The 18,824-nt window shown below is 46.4% G+C and overlaps 4 protein-coding genes across 4 annotated transcripts; 2 read left to right on the top strand and 2 right to left on the bottom strand.

Annotated features, from left to right (window-relative positions):
• Positions 1-77: 77 nt before the first annotated feature.
• BHQ10_004174 (uncharacterized protein) lies at positions 78-1,610 on the bottom strand (the record flags this gene model as incomplete). Its single annotated transcript, XM_040876511.1, has 1 exon — positions 78-1,610. One exon carries the CDS (start codon positions 1,608-1,610, stop codon positions 78-80), a length of 1,533 nt encoding a protein of 510 aa, XP_040732678.1.
• A 258-nt stretch (positions 1,611-1,868) lies between these two features.
• Positions 1,869-9,844, bottom strand: BHQ10_004173 (uncharacterized protein; the record flags this gene model as incomplete). The annotated part of the gene is made up of 12 exons (XM_040876510.1): positions 1,869-2,029; positions 2,088-2,319; positions 2,381-2,812; positions 2,863-3,150; positions 3,205-4,061; positions 4,201-4,761; positions 4,816-5,079; positions 5,278-6,077; positions 6,322-6,460; positions 6,541-6,970; positions 7,029-7,122; positions 9,702-9,844. 12 exons carry the CDS (start codon positions 9,842-9,844, stop codon positions 1,869-1,871), a joined length of 4,401 nt encoding a protein of 1,466 aa, XP_040732677.1.
• Positions 9,845-12,408: 2,564 nt separating this feature from the next.
• On the top strand, positions 12,409-14,179 carry BHQ10_004172 (uncharacterized protein; the record flags this gene model as incomplete). Its single annotated transcript, XM_040876509.1, has 4 exons — positions 12,409-12,531; positions 12,595-12,682; positions 12,744-14,013; positions 14,065-14,179. 4 exons carry the CDS (start codon positions 12,409-12,411, stop codon positions 14,177-14,179), a joined length of 1,596 nt encoding a protein of 531 aa, XP_040732676.1.
• A 792-nt stretch (positions 14,180-14,971) lies between these two features.
• BHQ10_004171 (uncharacterized protein) lies at positions 14,972-18,398 on the top strand (the record flags this gene model as incomplete). Its single annotated transcript, XM_040876508.1, has 4 exons — positions 14,972-15,005; positions 15,075-15,304; positions 17,252-17,600; positions 17,656-18,398. The coding sequence occupies 4 exons, from the start codon at positions 14,972-14,974 to the stop codon at positions 18,396-18,398; spliced, it is 1,356 nt and encodes a 451-aa protein (XP_040732675.1).
• Positions 18,399-18,824: the final 426 nt, after the last annotated feature.

Below are 18,824 nucleotides of genomic sequence, written 5' to 3'. Positions count from 1 at the left end.
TGGTTTGGTCTTGCGTATAGAAACTATGCGCTTCTTCTCAACATGTGAATCTTGTTGGTAGGCATGAAGCTTGTCAACTATTTTCCAGTCTCGCTCAATAAATCCCACTCGGCAGCTACTAGCCACGTCTTCGAAGTAGAATGTGTAGGATGCGCAGAACTCGCCGCAAATGATCGGTTTTCGTCTTGAAGGTCTTCAAGGTCATCTTCGGAATCGGATTGAGAAGAGGGAACAACTCGCTGCACGGACACCTGCTTTATGTGTGTTGTATCATCAATGTTCATGGAATCCAGCTCAACTTCCCATGACAGGCCCACTCCGATCCCGACCTTATCGCCGGGTTTCAATCTCTCGCCTGGAACTGAGCTAGTAACAGATGATCCGCGACCATTGTTAGTATTTCCACGAGAAGCGGCTGCACCAAGTAGCAGCACGGTCATAATTTGGGCACCATTATCAGTCGGCGGCTCCTCTCTGCTAGCTTCGAGAGTTACTCGGGCCATAATAACTGGGCCAGAAGATTTCAAAAAGGCGTTATGACAAGAATCAATCCAGCCAATTGTAAAATCTCTGGCATCATTCAGATTTCGACGTGGTTGTCGTTCAATTGTAGCTTTGCGTTTCATGTCGGCTTCCATAATCCAATCTCGAAGATGCTCGGCCATACCACCAGGTACATAAGTTGCAGCCGCGCCTGATTTCGGCCGCCCTGAACGGCGAAGAGTACGAGTTGCTACAGGCGAAAAAGGTACCGGGATAGTCGACGACGAGACATCCTCCTTATCTGGGGATGGTGATCGCGGTAGCACAAATGCAGGTTTCTTCCGTGCGGGCTGCGGTGTTGAGGTAGCTCGTGTGATAGTCGATGCAGGAGTATAATTCGCTGAGAGAATGAAGCGTGGACGGTTTTGAGAAGTAGATGTTTTTTCAATGCTTGAGCTGGCATCTTCGATTTGTAGAGTATAAGCCTGACCTGGCGTTTGAGGCTCAGAAACTAGCTCAAAGCTCTTAGGCTCAGAAATTTCGGTGTTGACTAGCTGGCGATTAGGCTCTATATGTGGAGTGGGAAATTCCAGCTTAGGGTTCTTGGTTCTGCTCCGGACTGATGTTGACGGAGAATCGGGTATGGGAGAACCTGAATCGTTGATTTCATCAAAGTCGTCGTCAACAATTTCTGTTCTGACTGGTTTGTGTGCCGAATGCGAAGATGCTCGAGGTCGTTTGTTTGAATGCCGTGAGATTGAAAACAGTTCATCCAGCGCTCCGGACACTTCATCTTCAAGGCCAGTGGTGTCCTTTGTGTCGTGGAAATCATCTTCAATCTCGTCATCAGAAACCTGCACAGGCTTATTTCTTTCTCCCTTCAAGGGACTTGAATTATCAAATCTTTGATCGGGCGCTCGAAAGAACCCTTGTACCAGTGGACTACTGCTTCGAAATATGCTCCTATCATCGCCTGTACGCGGCTCATTTGCGAACTGGAATCGAGGTGGAGTCGCAAATTGACTGCCAGAACTACGAGGTGGGAGAGGATTCAATGAGAATGCCGGACCCCGTCGTGGACGTGCCCGGGCAGGTGTTGGATTAGCATCTTGATGATGATGAGACATGTAGGAAGTCGCTACATTATTTGCAGTTCAAATTATCTGGCTGTGAAGATTAGTTTGGATGAAATAGTATTTGTATGAAAGCTAATATTGAGGCACTGAAGTTAACTTAAGTGGATCGCTTAGTCAGCCGTGTGACCAGACTTGCCCTAGGCTCCAAGCTCCCTGAAAAGCGATATAGTTACAACAAAAATAGTCTTGCCAGCCCCAACAGACTACTGAGCCTAATGATTCAATAATAATAAGCTATATCACTACCAGTTAACCAGTCAACACAATATTGTTGTAAATAGCCGGACTGTCACCCCGTGACCACGTCAGGCGCATTATATCATCCGCAACGGCCTGCGTATTTGTATATTTTGCTTTATTCGATGACAGTCCGATGAAATAGGCAGCTAGACCGGCAGTCTTGGCACAAGCTATAAGTTTCATTAGCTCTTTTTCTCATCTCAGTTTAAAGCTCCAGGTTCGACGTACAAACTGATGTTCCGCTAGTGGACCCGAACCCTGGGACGCCTACGACGCCTTCAACCCACCCAGGAGCTGATTCAATATCCACGCCAGGGGCATAAACATTCACGTAACTGGCATAATTACTATCACTCCATTGGTAGCCATCATTGTCAACGGCGCCAACAGCAATCAGTGAGTCCACAACGTCATATTGACTCGAGTCGGCAAATCGTGCAGGCCATGCATGCACCGGTAACTGTATACCTATGTCAACACTGTACTATAACAACAATGAACTTGCGGGGAACATCACTTACTCCATCATTTCCTACTGCAGCCACAGGCAAGATACCAAGCTCGACTAGATTATTCAAGTGAATGGAAGCGAGGAAACCAACGGGATCGTTTTCTTGTGATCTCCCATACCCGAAGCTCATGCTGAGAACGCCCAAAGGGGCGAGGGCAGAGTCTAAAGTTAGCTTGCGTATCTTCCAATCGTTTTCTATCCAGTCTAAAGCGTTCAGAATCCATTGCGGTCCATCGTCCCAATCAAATGAAATGGGGACAGGTGTAATATGTTTTGCGACTCCTTTAGTGAGTCCCGCCATCACCGCTAACATCGTTGTTCCGTGCGAGGTTATTCCGTTACCATCGTATGGCGGTACCCATCCGTCTGGACCAACAATTTTAGGTGTAATGGAGCTAACAATCTGGTTTGTGCCAGGAACCAATGCCCATTCCGCAAATTCCTCCTCATTGTCAGCTCAGACCTCAGCATATTAGGGAAGACAGTACTCACGGGAAAGGTCATATCAAACCTTCCATGGTCGAGAATGTAAACAACGACATTTTGTCCCCCTGTACTGTCATATGTATATAGTTTATCAGCAGGCACGGCTGGACTACCTGGTGGTTGCGAAATGAACGAAAGGTCGTCAGGCGCGTTGGACTCGGTGACTATTGAGCCATCGCGCTCAAATAGTTCTCCAACCGTAGTATTGTATATGGCGTTTATATTGGTATCTGAAATACGAAAGCCTGGGTTTGGGCAGGAGCCACTCTTGCACTTGGCTGGAGCTGCTTTACACTAATATCATTGTCATTACAGCACCCAGGGGGGATATTTCAGGGAGTTGCCTACCTGCTTTTGCTGTGAAACCTTTCTCCATTGAAGGGGGGTGAGATCTGCTGTCCAATACAGCACACCATAGCTGTTTAGGGAGGTGTATGTGGCGACGTTTGCATTTTGAAAAGATGCAAGGAGCTGCGAGAGGGAATCTACCTCAGTGCCGTCGCGCGGGTAGATGACATAAGTCTGTGGCGTCTGTTCGTCACCGACGCAAGTCGACACGAGTTTATCGATGGCAGCAGCCGACAATCCAACAGCGGTAGCCACGCCGGGAACTGAGAAAGACATCCCACCCCCGGTTATGCTGGTGGTGTTGTCGTCGTCGAAGGCGGTGCTATTATCCATATACACGTTGCAGTTTGTCAGGTATCCCTTGTTTGCGCTGTCCATAGCGCCATAGGCCGTTAAGTCTTGGATTGGTTTATCGAAATTTCCAAATTCCTCTTCATCCCATGAGATCAAGGGTTTCCTCAAGTAGCCTTGGCCAAACACAAACTGTGTCGTTTGTATACTGCCATATCCGCCCCTTCGCTTGCTATGGGTGCTGTTTGAAAGAAGCTGACGGGTGGCAGAATAGCCATGGTTTTTGCCCGTGTTCATGAAGTGAACTTCATGCGGCACACCTTTATAGCTTCCGTTACCCACAGACGTCCATGTCTCCAACGGAGCATCTGCTGCCAACATGCAGTGTCTGGTGGTGCAATTACCAGACGGCTTCCAGTGAGAATGCGTGACAAATTGATAGTCATTGTGGGTTCGGACGTCACGCTTCGAGAGAGCGTAATCATCGTTCAAGATAGTGATCATGATGAGCTCAGCGGCGTCACCGATTTCGTCCAGATCATCTCTATCCAAACTCCCAGCAGGCACTACAAAATAGATGAGCATTCAAATATAGAAAAGAGAATCAAGCAATAAAGTTGAGGTGAGTCAGTGAGAGATTTAATTGGTGAATGGGCATATACAATGATACCTTTTGAAGGTTGAGAGGAGGAGGGAGATGCTCACCATCGCTTGCGCCATTCGCACCTTGCAAGGTGACTTGCAAGCTTAAATCTGGATTTTCATCCGAAATATAGACGTATAAGTCGCCAGGACTGTACGTAACGTTCTCCGGAACGTAATCCTCTAGGGCAGGCAGGGTGAAGGTGGTGTTTTCTAGATCTGGGTTGATGCTGAGCGCTTCCAAGCATGCGCCCGGCGTAGGACAGTAGCCGTGAGAGCAAGTGAAGTTGCACAGAGGGCCGTACGTATCGACATCAAGCCCGGTGTCAGGATATCCAACGATGTTAGGGTCGTATGTTGGTGGAGTAGATCGTGTCCCATTCGAAAGGCATGTACACGGTTCTGGACAAAAACCGTATCCACAACTGAAGTCACACAATCCGCCATAGTTACCATCACCAATGCCAGAAGTGCAAGCCAAATCAGACGAACAAGAATCAGGGCAGTGGCCTCGGTTGCAGCTAAAAGTGCATAGGTCGTTAAGAAATTCGTTCCAGGGTTCCGCTGTGAAGTTGGCTTTGGCAGTGGTGACATCCCCCGTAAACAGGACTAGGTCTCCTACATCTGTAACAATACAAGCTGCAATTGGACAGTATCCGTATTGACATGTAAATTCACAAAGATCGTCGAAGGCAGGGTTGTCGCCCTTTCCTGTACCTCCTGTCGCTGCATCAGGAGTGAAGGGAGAGACTGTTGGTGTAGGTACTGCGACTTCCGCTGTTCCACAATGATCTGTGTCTAAGTATCCATAGGTACAAGCAAAATTGCACAGTCCTTCATAGACAATACTTGCATTAGCAAGCGGGTAGCATTGTGTTGCAACAGGTGTCGGGCGGTCTGGTTGAGGGCCGATTGCTGAGCACAGGCATGCTGTGTACGGGCCTATACGTAATTAAGATTAGCATTGGTAATAACCACAGGATCTTGTGAAGTGTTAATGATGATTGGTGTTGATGACGCTTTGTATTTGGGTCGAAGAGAAGCGTTTCCAGAGTCCCAATACGCAAGACCGCAACCCGAGGTCTGGACAAAATCTGACGGCCTGATTGGAACTGACTACTCAGAATAAATTGCACTTACAGTATCCAAGAGCACACGTATACTCGCATAGATCTGAGAATTCTTCGATACTTGTGCCTGCGATACATACGAAGTCCTCGATTGACATGATCGCTGTCTGATCGGCGATATTCTCCTCGATCTCGTAAGTGGTCCACATATTGAAATTCATGTATCCGTCTGTCTCTGAGCAATCGCCAGAGATGACACCGGTAGCAGTCAGAATGTCTAGTCCGTAGTTGGTGGCTGTAATATGGACGTCCCCAGTAAGACCTACAAAACTGGCATTGCCGAAATAGATAGTTGCATCACCAGCTTCGATGTAATCAGACCAAGCCGCAACGACCGAGGTACCTCCAACTGTCACTTTTACCTCTGGATCAACCTCATCTGAGGCAAACACCACGAAGAAAACAGTATCTGATAGCGCTTGATTCGGCGGAAACTCGAGTTGCAGCTGGCTTGCGGTGTTGACTGTTGTCCCGTTAACCGAACAAGCAGCATTGGTAGATGTACTCCGACCCCAGGCGGTGATAATTTGACTTGGCAAAGGTGCTTTGCCGGTTTTATATAGAGAGGTGAAGACCGGTAAAAGATATCTCCAGCCATCATGACTGTAAGCCGACACGTAATCGAACGGGGCTTGTCCAAGCCCTAGAACTGAGTCACTCTGTGTCGGGKCGACTGGTGCGATGTAATGACTCTCTCCCCAGTCGTTCCAGGTTATGATTTCAACGTAGTCAGGCTGCAAGAAGAATACCTCTTTCCAGCGGTCAAACCAGAGACGATCTCCTCTCCATGCCCAGTTTTTGTCGTAGCCTCTGCGTGGAAAACGTTGTCAGCATTGAAGTCCTCGACAGCTGTTTTTACAGCGGGAGAAAGTGTCACGTAATGAAACGGTTCTTCTTTCCTGACGATACGGTGGGAACTTGACAGCACCATGTCCGCGTTATGCAGAATACGATGGAGCTCGATCCAATCATGTGCCAACACACGAAACCCCAAAGTAAAATGACGAGCAAGAATTTGGAGAAGGGGGGGGGACGAAAGAATGGAGACTCATACGGTAAATTTGTGTAAAACATTGGAGATACCCCCATCATATAGGGAAATCCTGTGTCGCCACCATCTTTAAGGACCTGCAGATACGAAGCATCGACCCAGGTATTTGAGTCCTGACTTCCCCATGGCCAAGCAGCCCAGCCTGATTGACGTTGAGTTAGTATAGCTTATTTCGAATCAAGTCCCCACTCACAGTCATTTTCAGACTGAAGGAAAACTTACTAAAAAGTCCATCAGCAACACCAAGAGCCCATGCTGGACCTGCGCCAAGGGACGACCAGTCCGGCATAAAGAAGACGTTATGGTTAGCTTTGAGAGCAACCCAATCTTGTGCATTTGCTGGTCCTTCAAAAGTAGAGACGAAAGGTTGTCCGCCGTCCGTATGATAGTATCCAGCGTTTCCAGTATACTCTCCCAAATACGAATCAACATCTGCTGAGGGCCATGGACCGCCACCAGCATAATCGAAGGAAAAGAACAATTTGAAGTCTGTGTTCATATCTGAAAGTGCCGTAAATGCAGTAGCGACAGATGCACTGACAGTATCATCTCCATAGGCGATATTCAAGGCAAACGCGTCTATACCTACTTCAGCTGCAGCAGCGATATCGATTTGCCAATCTTGAGTTGTATAGAAGGCAACATTTCCAACCTAATGCAAGAATTCAGCATCCGCACTGGAAATTGCGGGGGAGTGCAGGTATTCTTACCATAAAATGTGCAAAGACAGCTTTTGACTGAACCTTGCAAAAGCATAGTAATGCTCCAATCAGGAACAGAAGACGTCTCATCTTGAAAACGCAGCTGTAAACACAGCTGAATTTTCCGTTTGGTGAGACTGGGAGAAAGATTCTCAATAGGATTGGGAAGACTATCTATATATACTTGGTAGTCTGTCTGAGAATCCACACTAATTTCTAGCCATAGCTAACAGCCTGGGAAGCTAGTATAAAGTGCAACCTTGTGAATGAGTTGAATGTAATCGAGACAGAGTGCACTCTTTCCAAACGCCTGATGCATGTGAGCGTTATCTGTAGTATTCGATGTTTTACGTACATCTCAAATTACCGACTTCGGCAGATACCATGCAACACGCCACTGCCTAGCTCTCCAGATGGTCATTATTCATTTAACTTTTGCATCGTACATTACTCTTTTTGTAGTGGCTGTGGGGACTAGGCTAGCATTCTGGAACAAGGCTCTTCTTGACGGCTTGGGTAATATTAGCATTGACTTGGCTGAAGATTCATTAATGGGGCTGATGGGCCACTGACCAAACTCACCTGTTTATTTGTTTATGAAATAATGAAGTATCAATACGGAGTAACGGAGTACCACTCCATAATACCTCTAAGGAAGACTGATGGAAGCTTTATTTCCATTCCAAATCTCTAGGTATTATCATTTTTCTTAGTGGTAATTTTGGTGGAGCTGCTCCGATTGGTCACAGTAAAAGATACAAGCCCAAACTCCAAGTTTAAAGTGTAAATTCCATACAAAGTGGTATAAAATGTCACGCCGGTAGGTGAACTAGCAGCATTCAAATAAGGACTAGAGTCAACAAAGTTCTAGCACTAAATAGTCTACATAGTAGAAAACCGGTGCCAAGCTCCATCTAATCTTACCTACGTGGTAGTTCGATAGGATATACATCAGGATTAGCTCCGCTTTCAGTCGCTCAGCCGCCACCTAATTAACAAAGTACTAAATAAGATAAATTATGGGGAGGTGGAGCTGCCAGTGGGAAAGAAGAATGAACTTCCAAAAAGAAGGAATCGCGGTGGCAATCCAAAGAAATACATTGATTAGATTCAGGCAACGACGAAACATTGCATCGAGGCTGAGATAGGCTTCATAGGGCTCATGCTTAGACTATCATCTGAGTCTAGATGTCATGCATGGTTCTCTTGTCATAGGCTTGTTAGATAGTCAAGTATTTCTAGATAAAGGAAAAGTAGCTTTCTGCGGCTGAGAAAGTGGGCACCACGTAGTATCAAGCTATTAGCTTTGATTGTCAAGTTTTTCCTCTGCTACAGGTCCTGCCGCTCGCTACCACCACTGAATTATTTGCCTCGGACTTTTCCAGGTGTTTCGGCAGCTTCTAACCTCTAAGGTATCCCCATACCAAGAACGTGTGGCGAGCAGCGCTGATATACCGAAACTGAGTGGGTAACATTGACTATGCCAAGTGGAGTTACCTTGTGACCTAACTGACGCCTTTTTGAAAGGCTTTTGCCCAGCCTTCGAACGTTTTTGTCGCAAACTCGATGTTATATCCGAAGTCCGGCGTTGCGCAACAACCGATTCGTCTCGATGATTTCCACGTGATGTACAAAGACCTAAGTCCAACGGATGACGTTATCTAAAATCGACCTCGAGATTTTGAGCAGTTGAAACTGCGCCACGTGGTTATCTTCAGGCGATGTATTAGGTATAGACATTTTCACGAACAGAGATTGAATTACGCCGATATCTACGTACGAATATATACCTAAATTTCTTGAACTGGCTCAGATTTTGCCGTCGGATTAACTCTGACTACGAAGAATACAAGGAAATAAATAACAGGTGCAAATTTGATTCAAGTATTAACAAAGTAGAAGCAAAATAAGTAAAACAACAAAAATGCGTCGTATTCAGATGAAGTTGTCCATAGACGCCGATTGTTCTGTCCGAGAACTTGGACCGAATTAATCGACTGGGATCAGCGACCCGAGCATATTGTTAAAGTCCACAGGTACGAAGGTCAGACTAGACCCACGAAGCAGAGTAAATATGTGCGTAAATGAGTGTGATATGTACAAGTACATGCAAGCAAAAAGTCCAAGATGACATCGTGACTAATGCATACACGTGGGAGAGATCTCCCAAACACAACCACAATCAGATTGACCGTATATTCATATCTTGTCCGGCAATTTGAAAGGTCACTGTACGTTTGGTTGAAGAGTTGTTCGGAAAAAGAGTTTCCGATTGAAGGTCGTATCTGCATAAATGTCCGTTGTCATCGTATGTTCATCAAATTATCATCGCAAAAAAGGCTCCTTGTTGATTTTTGCTTCTTGTATCGATTTTGTGGTCGACACTCGAGGTTTTGGATATATATATATAATAGCGGAGGGAAAGCAGAAACGACGTGTACGAGCATCTGAAAGCAGCTGAGAGAGATATTCGATCCGTGACTATACAAAATATGGGGCTCTTCTCCATATCGATGACGATCCTGCGTCGGACGGGGTGACTCATGCTTGTCATTCGCTTTCAGGTTAGCTTGGATTTCTTGGTTATATGCTCGAGGTGATAACAAGGCAGTCGGGGTGGTGGCTCATATCGACATACATGAATCATCAACCCAAGTTGCACTCGAGGTGCAGCATCTTTACCAGCAGGTGATACCGGGGTGCCCGCACCAGTTGCCACGAGTCTCGAGAGTCTCACCGTCAGCAACATCCGCCGTGTCGACTTCAATGGGAGCCGCAGCGACGCGGAGGGCAAGAGCCGCCATCACGAAGACCAGCAACTTCATGTTGACTATTTGACCGTACTCCAGGTAACGGGTAAGCAAAGAAAAGATTGGATAAAAGGTTTTGATATGTTGGAGAGAATTTATATAAGAAAGGGTGAGAATTGTCTTAGTATTATGAGACAAGAGGACCTCAGCCAAGGCCAGGACGTGATAGTCCTTTTTATAGACTGAAACGGCAGCATCCTTCAAGACGAAACACACAATCGAGCAATAGCAATTGATGACGCGGAATATCTTACAATAGGATTCATCCTCTAAGCGAGCAAAGGATGATAACGCCCAACTTCCGGCTTGGTCCAGACCAAAGCAGCGATGCAAGCAATAGTCTGGTTCAACGAGTCAGAGTCTCGAGGACTACAGCATCTAAAAGACATATCTTTGTGACAATGCTGGGTAAGTCCGGTAAGTTCAAAAGTTAGATAAGGTGGTCGTTGAGAGTCAATAGGGTTCTGTCCCAAAACGGAAATAAAGCCGCACTCCAGAATTTCCGTTTTGAGGTATCAATAGGCGCATATTCCGATTGACGAGTCACTTTTCTTCATAAGCGCTTTATCTCGCTTCTTGTCTAGCTTCTCACTCAATAAGCCATGTATTAAATGTTTGAACAAAGCGTTTTCGCCTTTTTTGTTTTTATTTCGTAGGCCTTGTCTTTGTGTTCTTTGTTTTTGTTATTAAATTCATCAATATTTATCGCTTCTCCAACTAGGTCTACCAGACAAACGGGGAAAGAATTGGCAATTACACGTCGTCAAAAGCCTTGGGATCCTGGTAGTAAGGTGCTCGTAGCCTCCGAACGCTCAGGGCGCCCAGGTCAGTTGTTATCTATTGCCTCTGGATCGGCACGCCATGTGACATCGTTTCTTCCACGCGAGACGAGCATTCGTCTAGTTTCAGGACTCCTAGTCAGTTCGTTGGGGCTGATGTAGGTTCGAAAGCATGCATCACTATCTGAACAAGCTTTGACTTGACGATCAGTCTTTGGTACGCAGTACGGTCGAGAAGGTTCTTCTCGTTTAACAGAATGGACTCAGCCAATCGACATTGATTGAGAAGGTGCGATCCGACGGTGTAGCATACCCGAAATTTTTCGCATCAATAGCATTGACGGTATGGAGCCTCGAACTCGATCGATGGTCTTCGTTCCTAATTCTGCCAATTCAGCCCATGAACGGAAAAGCTTCGGAGAGAACAATTCTCTCCTCTCTGATTTTCACGACATAGCAACCAACCACCTCGAATTTCCATGGCGTCCCGTGTGTTTTGCTCATCAAAAGATCGATCTCATCTATCAATCGTCTCCGACGTATTGAGCGATCACTTGACTCCTGGCTGAGACGACCGCTAATACAAATTTTCAATAGGCAGGTTTGAGATAACTCGGCCTCAAAGACACTGGGTTCGTTTCCGTCACATCGTGAGATTCCCACATTCAAATTATGTCTTGGCTCCAAAACGCGCGTAATGGTGGCAGTACAAATGAGTGAGTGGAGACATTGCTTCAGTAGCTCTTAAGAACAGTCTACATTTCCATGTCATTGACAGGTCAAATGTATATTCAATAGGGATATTGCTGCTTGATTGAAAGAAGAACCGGTCTTAAGACTGTTCAAAAGGAAGCCGTTCTGATGGTCGAACATAATAATCCTGTCAGTCAGCCCCGTGCGCGACATTGCCCTCTGGGGTGAGGCTGCGTGTTAGATAGGCGTCAACTGTCACATCATTGTAATCACATCTTTCCATACAAATTTCGAGATTCGCTAACAAATGGAGGATGAATTTGCGCAGGCAAGCTGTTACCTATACTACGGCTCCCTCCTCCGCCGCATTTCATTGGTGAGCATCGCCGGGGATACCCATCGACTATGCAATTGGCCGACATCGCCGACAATGGTTCACGCCGACCGTCCTCTTGCCGTAGTCCCCGTTATTAGGTTTCGCACGGAAGGCCGATAGCAATAATTGGAAAGGCAGTGGTCAATGATCCACGAGAAACAGTCGGCAAGAGGAGAAGAAGTCTGGAGCAAGGCATGACGTGGCACGTGACGAGAAATGACGTTGAGCGCTCGGAGCGAAAGAGCGAATCAGCATCGAGTGCCTCGCCGCCATAGCTCCTTCCCCATCTTGACCAGCTCCTCTTCTTATCTTGGAGCTGTCTCGCATCTTTTTCACTCTCGTCGCTGCTCGCCTTCTTAAAGAACGACACGCGACGCAAATTCATTCGTAGTTGAGTTCTCATACCCCAATCTATCAGCATCGGCGCCAACCGGGTCCTTGACCCCACGAACAGCACAACACCCTCGATTGCCGGCGTACCGAATCGCTCAATTGTCCGAGGCCAAAACTTGTTCATAGTTGAATCACACGTCAACCCCTCAGAACTTTAGGAACGTTCCTATTGGACGGTAGCCAGAGGAGTACTATTTTGCGGCGATTCCGTAGGGTTGACGGAGTTGCGGAGCTGGAACACTGGACAGTGGACAAAGAGGTTTACCCCTCACGCTTTAGTCTTAACTATAAGACGAGTATATCGGCTATTCGTGCGGCCAAGCTTCTTTAAAGACACCATGGAGCGGATTGTTCGACCTCTATCTCGACAACTGACCAGACAACAACTACGATATCCCTTTGCCATACCTTCGTCTCCTCCATTTTTGAGATTATACAGTATGGGTCACACAATACCTCCTGTAAGTGACGTCTCCCCCTGTTATACGTCTAAACTCGGCTAATGGAGCTGTAAATCCATATAGCTCAAGGATAAATCGCTTTTCATAGAAAAGTCGTATGTCAATGGCGAGTGGGTGGGTGCTGAGTCAGGAAAGACTTTTGAAGTTCATGGTGAGACTGACTGCCTGGCCCTTCAATGTTCCGGTGGGTTTATGGCTGACAACTTGTTTAGATCCATCCGATGGCAAGATCATTGGTACTTGCCCAGAGTTCACAGCTTCCGACACAGAGAAAGCCATCCAAGCTGCTGCCGCCGCATTCCCTAGTTTCCGCAAAACGCTCGCTCGAGAGCGTGCTCGTATGTTGCGACGATGGTATCAATTAATGGTTGATAATGCCGATGACTTGGCAACTCTAATTACGTGGGAGAACGGCAAACCTTTTGCTGATGCGAAAGGTGAGGTCATGTACGCTGCGAGCTTTTTTGAGTGGTTCAGCGAGGAGGCTCCTCGTATATACGGTGACACCATTCCTTCGACTGTTCCTGGCAACCGAATTATCACATTAAGGGAGCCCGTCGGTGTCTGTGGTCTTATTACTCCCTGGAACTTCCCAGCTGCTATGATCACACGAAAAATTGGACCTGCTTTGGCCGCTGGCTGTACCGTCGTGGCCAAGTCTCCCGGCGAGACACCTTTCACAGCCAATGCACTGGCCGAGCTGGCTCATCGCGCTGGTATCCCCAAAGGCGTTGTAAACATTGTAACCGCCGACAAAAATGTGGTCGAGGTTGGAGAAATCCTCACCACACACCCAGATGTCCGCAAGGTATCCTTCACAGGGTCCACAAACGTCGGTAAACTTCTCATGAAGCAAGCGTCATCGACTGTTAAGAAAGTTTCTTGGGAGCTCGGTGGGAACGCTCCTTTCATTGTTTTTGACGATACTAAAGATCTTGATGCTGCTGTCACTGGAGCCATCGCATCCAAATTCCGCAGCTCCGGTCAGACCTGCGTGTGCGCCAACCGTATTTACGTCCAAAAGGGCATATATGAAGAGTTCGTTGCCAAATTCACCGAAAAGGTGAAAGGCTTCAAGCTCGGTTCCGGATTTGACGCCGGTACTACACATGGACCTGTCATTCATTCTCGTGCAGTCGACAAGGTTGAGCAACACGTTCGCGATGCAGAGTCTAAGGGCGCCAAAGTCATGGTGGGCGGAAAACGTGCGCCTGAGCTCGGCGATAATTTCTATCACCCCACCGTCTTGGCATATATGACCAAGGATATGCAAATTGCTTCTGAGGAGACATTCGGTCCTGTCGCGGGTCTCTTCCCATTTGACACCGAAGAGGACGTTATCAAACTTGCAAACGCAGCAGAGGTTGGATTGGCGGCTTATTTCTTCTCTAGTGATGTCAAGCGTTGCTTCCGCATTGCCGAGGCATTGGAGGTTGGTATGGTTGGTGTCAACACTGGACTCATCAGTGACGTTGCTTCACCGTAAGTTTTCCCATCTATGCCCTGGTTGTTCGAATTGCTAATATTTTGTAGATTCGGTGGAGTCAAGCAGAGCGGATTTGGCCGTGAAGGCAGCAAGTACGGTATTGAAGAGTTCATTGTCACAAAGTCTGTTACGTTCGGGGGCATCACCGAACCAGGCTTGTAATTTATGTTATTGGGTAATTACTAGGATTATCTATCAGTGTCAGATTATATGTGATGAAAGGTATCGGGGGTCAAGTTATAACCCAAGTTACATAACCCGCACCATGTAACCTAGATATATGGGGGTCAGATTGTGAACTGATCTCTATATCCCAGATATCTGGGGCCACATCGTCTGACCTCCCCATAACTACACTCTAAACCACGCTTGACATATGAAGAAAACTTTCGTAACCTACCGTCACAACCTTTCTTTACTTGTTGGCATTGAATGCATACCACCAACAAGCTTGTGAGCACCGACTAAAGCCGATCCGAGTAGAGCTGAGGAGGGGCTCACGTTCGGAGTTTTTCTACTCTTGCGCTCACTAGATGCCATGTCGTCTCTACAGAAAGAGAATATGACATTCACGGACCAGATCAAAAGAGTGCACTTTTTTTTTGGCAATCGCTCCCGTGCATCGGGTACAGCCTGATCCCGAGAGCCGTCGGAAGCAAGATGGAACCGGTAGGCTTTGTACCAATCAAATGATCGCCCAATCAAGCATTGATCGCAACTACGAATAGTGGCTGGTCACATTCAGTCTATCGGTAGTTATATTTTATTTTATTCTCAAAGTCATTTATAAGCATAATCAGGAGACATGGTAGATGTGAAAAATTTCATTGATCATTCCTAGATTATAAATATGCATCTATTTTCCTCTTGTCATTCTCCGCGCGTTAGTTCCTACTTACCGTTGGGTTTCATCGAGGACCAATCAAATCCTTATTGCACAACACCGTCTGCACAATGGGAGTACATATTCTGATTATTGGGGCTACAGGTAAGATTTTTCATTGACCACCAACTAATCATACCTCCAATCACAGTCGTACTCATCACGTCGTACTAGGTGCATCCGGCTTAGAATTCTGTAATGCTGCTTTGGCGCAAGGTCATACTTTGACTATCTACGCCCGCAATCCAGATAAACTTCCCGACGAATTCGTCAAAAAATCCGGTGTCATCATTTGGAGGGGACGTTTGGATGAGATCTCTACTTTCCGCCGTGCTGCATCATCCGGCCCAACAATCTTTCTCTCGCTCGCTGGACCGACAGGCCGAACTGGTAATCAAGGAACGGTACGTTGACGACCAAAAATCACATAATTGAACATTGAAAGGTACCATAAAATTAGAGGATTGGCTTATGTAGGTATAGCCTGTTACAGATGCCATGAAACAGATTTTTCCGATTCTGGTCTCCCACAATTATCAGAGAGCAATGATTCTCTCCACTTTTTCATTTCCATCACCGCATGATAAACCCTCGCTCAAGTGGAAAGCGCCGATTGCGCTTATCAAGCTCATCGCAGGATCAGCTTACCGCGAATTCAATGGACTTGGGTCATACGTAACCTCCCAGGATGTGACTCAACTCAAGTGGACATTATTTAGAGTTCCTTTCCTCACCAATAGCCCTGATATACCGGTTGTGGCTACATATCTCGGGTCTGGAAAGGATGGAATGTTATTGTCTCGAAAGAGCTTAGCTACATGGATCTTAAAGGAAATGAGTGAAGACTCTGAGTGGATCGGAAAAGAACCTTTTCTATCGAATTGACCAGTATGTCATATATTTAAGGAGGAGCAACTAAGGATATATGATCTATACATTTAAAGGCTCATACGCTGTATAAGGTATCACTTAAATTTTAGTTTTAAATGTATCTTCGGGTTTAATTATGATTTATGTATATTTTTACTCAGTGAGTAAAAGTGGTGATGGGGTGAGCACCAAACCAGATCAGGAAAGAATATATCTTTCTCACAGGAAGCTTGGGGAGGAAATCATCTTATTGAGCATTCAACATTTCGGCAGCTTATTTCTCGGGCTCGCTGGGCTCCGTCACTACCAATCATCCCATCTGCTGATACAATCCGTCGCCGACTAAGGAGCCTTATTCAAGACTGGCAAGAGCGTGCCCTTCAAACACCACCGGCTGGCTCTAAGATATCAATCGCACTGGACTGCTAGACATCTCTATCCTCACAGGCATTTATAGCAATCACAGGCTATTTTGTTAATACTAATTAAGTCTCTATCGGGCCACATACTAGTATAAACCTAAGTGACATTATTCTTAAAACTCTTATAAATCATAACCTTAAATAATTAACAACAGATAAAACATCTAATAATAAGACCTTAGTAGATTCTCTTCAACAGTCTCTACCAGACAGTCTCATTATTTACCCAAATAACATATCTAACTCATATTATTCAGCTCAACCTCAACCAGCTTTTTAATCGCATTCAGACAGTCCCATCAAATAACTCTGCCATGACAAAGTAGACCAAAACACAGTACCAAGAACAAGAGATATTTTATACTTTAAATAAGATCTACCTATACTGTTGGGCGGTGAGAAATGGGGCGATCAATGAGGCAATCCACATACTGCCAGGTGACGAGCACAGTGCTCTATAGTGTTGAACTCCTGGCACCCCCTTTCTTGGGAATCAGAGCAAATTCTATTATGTTTTACTTCATCGAACCGCCGCTTCTTCAAATTCATTGAATCAAAATTAGATTTTCATTATAGCTAGAAATACATTATACCTTGCCTTCTGATTCTTTGATATACCTTAGTGCTTCCCCCGATTTAGTTGTAAAGGAAATACCGAATATTACAGACAAAAAAATGCATAATTTATGTAGTCATAGGCTTGGGCATATATGTTATGTTTGTAAACCAAGTTGGGCCCCAGACCAAGGGTAACTAGTTAGTTACTCTTCTCTAGCCATCCATCCCATCCCCGCGAAGACTCGTCGGAGAAGACGCTCCCATCTGAGCCGAGCCGCGCTCGGAAGCTGCGAGGGATCTACCTACCGGGGAACGGAAAGCGGGATGCAACCTATCCAGCATTGCCTATGTCTACGATGTAGCGAGCAGCGAATAGCCAACAAGCGTATAAGAATGGGCTTCTCAAGGTGCCGACAACGCCCTTCTCTATTGCCATCAGCATCTCCAAGTTCACAATAAAGAATCGAAAATCATTACCCAATAACAATGCTCTTCATAAAGACTGCCGTCGGCCTCGCACTGTTAGCCTTTCAGGTAGTCGCCCACGACGCCGCATCAGAAGCTGCTGCACGCAACGCTTATTTCAGCGTTGCCAAGAGAACGTCACTCAGCCACTGCGAAGACAATCTGCGCGTGCGCGGCATTGAGGCGGCCAACATTGCTCGCCGCCAGGCGGTTGTCCACCATGCCCGCCAGAAGCGTGGTCTCGCCACGCGCGATATGACGACGGTCCTCGACMCCAGCCACAACGAGACAGACAAACACTACACGCCGCACACTGATCCGGACATCTTGTTCTCAGACTACAAGTCCTATATCCTTAGTCCTAACGTACCCGTGGGACCATACTGTGAGTTGATGAACCCGCCGTAACTACCGCACTGTCGACTCACTCACCCGTCTAGACGTTGCCGGCGAGTACATCCGCAAAAACCTAGTCGAAAGGCAGGAAGGCCTCCCTTTTCTCCTCGATTTCCAGGTCGTTGATGTTGACACCTGCGAGCCCGTGCCTGGTGTCTTTCTTGACATATGGCATGCCAACTCGACGGGCGTCTACGGCGGCATTATAGCCGAGGGTAACGGCGACGGCAACGACACGGCCAACATCAACTACACCTTCCTGCGCGGCATCCAGCAGACCAATAGCGAAGGCGTCGCGCAATTTGAGACCATCTTCCCCGGCCACTATACCTCACGACCGACGCACATCCACATCATAGTGCATACCAACACCACCGTGCTGCCCAATAACACCATGGGATTCGACACCTACGCGAGCTCTATCGGTCAAGTGTTTTTCGACCAAGATCTGATATTCGCGGTTGACAAGCTCTATCCGTACAGCACCAATACGCAGGTCATCACACTCAACGCTGACGACAAGATCATCTTGCCAGTAGCTACAGAGAAAGATGGCCTCGACCCGATGGTGGAGTACACGATGCTGGGAGACAAGCTTGAGGATGGGTTGTTTGGTTGGCTTGCGTTTGGTGTCAACATGACCTGGACGTGGGAGGCCACTCCGGCGTCATTCCTTACGGACCACGGTGGTGTCCAGAACCCAAATTTTAATGGGAGCGTTGACAGTCCTCCAGGCTTCAGCATTCTTTCTTCAAGCTCTGTCGCGGCTACCAGCACCGTTGCCTAAGGGAACTCTATGCCGCGTCTGCTGTTAGTCCGTGGTGGGCAACCAATTTGTTCTAGCTTTCCTCAGTAGTGCTAGGTTCTGCCTAGTATCATACAGGTTGGTTTCGTAACGCTAGGTTGGGTTAAGCCATGTCTAGTATAGTTTAATTAAACTAAACTAAGATCTAATCCAATTATAACTAATTAATAACTATTAATTATATAATAGCTTGGAATAGTTTAATTCTAGTATATTTAATGCTGTATTATAGTTTTTTAAATTTAGTTCTAGTCCTTTGGTTAGCTAACTCGAAACTACACAGCGCAATATTTACATATCTATAACCATACCAGACCAGACCTAATACATGTCTACTCATTACTTTTCTGAAATTGATTTAATGATGTTTCACTCATGGTGTACCGTAACTACTCTGATATTTTCGAG

Source organism: Talaromyces amestolkiae (assembly GCF_001896365.1).
Source record: "Talaromyces amestolkiae strain CIB chromosome Unknown scaffold7.1, whole genome shotgun sequence".
NCBI lineage: Eukaryota > Fungi > Ascomycota > Eurotiomycetes > Eurotiales > Trichocomaceae > Talaromyces > Talaromyces amestolkiae.
Note: the sequence above shows the minus strand (reverse complement) of the source record. Positions and strands in the feature narration are given on the sequence as shown.